Consider the following 986-nt stretch of genomic DNA (forward strand, 5'->3'; position numbering starts at 1 on the left):
GTGATCAGCTGTTGACAGGCTAGTGGAGGGGTAGAGGTAGTCATACTAGCATGTGGAAACTTAATATTCCCTTAACTTGCCCATTATCAGATGTTCACGTGGCTATATTTTAAAAAATGTACTTCACTGCTCTTGGGTCTGTCTTGGCACTGGCAGGAGGTGGAAAACAAACTAGGAGAGATGATCAGAGGAAGGGAAGATGAATAGACTTTTCCATGAGAAACACCACCCCAGCAGCCTGCCTGGTGCTGGGGAGGGAGTGGAGGCTAGTGATTAGGGCACTGAACTAAAACTTGGATCATCTGGGTTCTCAGCTAGGGCACTGGGCTGCTTTGTGATCGTTTCCATTGGAGCAAGGATTTATGCACCACCCCTCACACGGAGCTTGTATCAAAAGAAGACACGGGGGAGCCTGGGCCCATAAAAGAATAGGCAATGCCAGAGATGAACTCCTGCCCTAGATGAAACAAGGAGGAGTTTTGCCATTGACTCTGAAAGGATCATACCCCAGGATTATCATCTCATTCTTGGCTAAATGATGATAGGCCATGTTAGGGACCGGCGCCGGCTCCCCCACCCGTGACCTCAAGGCGCCCGTGGGCTCCCAGTCTCCTGCCGCCTGGCCGAGGGCGCTTTTAGCAGCACGTGACCCAACTCCCCTCCCCTGCCAGGAGCCGCGGCGTGGGCCGGCTGCACACAGGCCGCGGTGTCTGGGTCGGCGTTTCTGCCGGAACCCGGGGGCGGAGAAGCCGGCTGTCTCACTCTCCAGAGAATTACCCCTCAGCGGCTGCTTTTACTGGGTAGCAAAGCCGGAGGCTGCTTGTTAAGAGGCCTCATTCAGATCCCTTTGCCACAAGCCTGGACACCAGGCTTTCTATGAGACTATCGGCTTTTGTTTTCGGCAGGAATTGCTTCCTGTCCCGCAGGAACCCGAAACAGGCACGGAAGCCTAACGGCGCACGGGCCGGCGGCCGGGCAGGTGCCGC

The 986-nt window shown here is 55.4% G+C and overlaps 1 protein-coding gene across 1 annotated transcript in view; it reads left to right on the forward strand.

Annotated features, from left to right (window-relative positions):
- Positions 1–548: 548 nt before the first annotated feature.
- COMMD4 (COMM domain containing 4) overlaps positions 549–986 on the forward strand; it is a 7,349-nt gene continuing 6,911 nt past the window's right edge. Inside the window, exon 1 of the mRNA XM_019533152.1 lies at positions 549–596. Within this exon, the coding sequence (XP_019388697.1) occupies positions 549–596 (48 nt within the window). The remainder of the gene's footprint in view (positions 597–986) is intronic.

This window comes from Crocodylus porosus, unplaced genomic scaffold (genome assembly GCF_001723895.1).
Source record: "Crocodylus porosus isolate Cpor-Errol unplaced genomic scaffold, CroPor_comp1, whole genome shotgun sequence".
Classification (NCBI taxonomy): Eukaryota; Metazoa; Chordata; order Crocodylia; family Crocodylidae; genus Crocodylus; species Crocodylus porosus.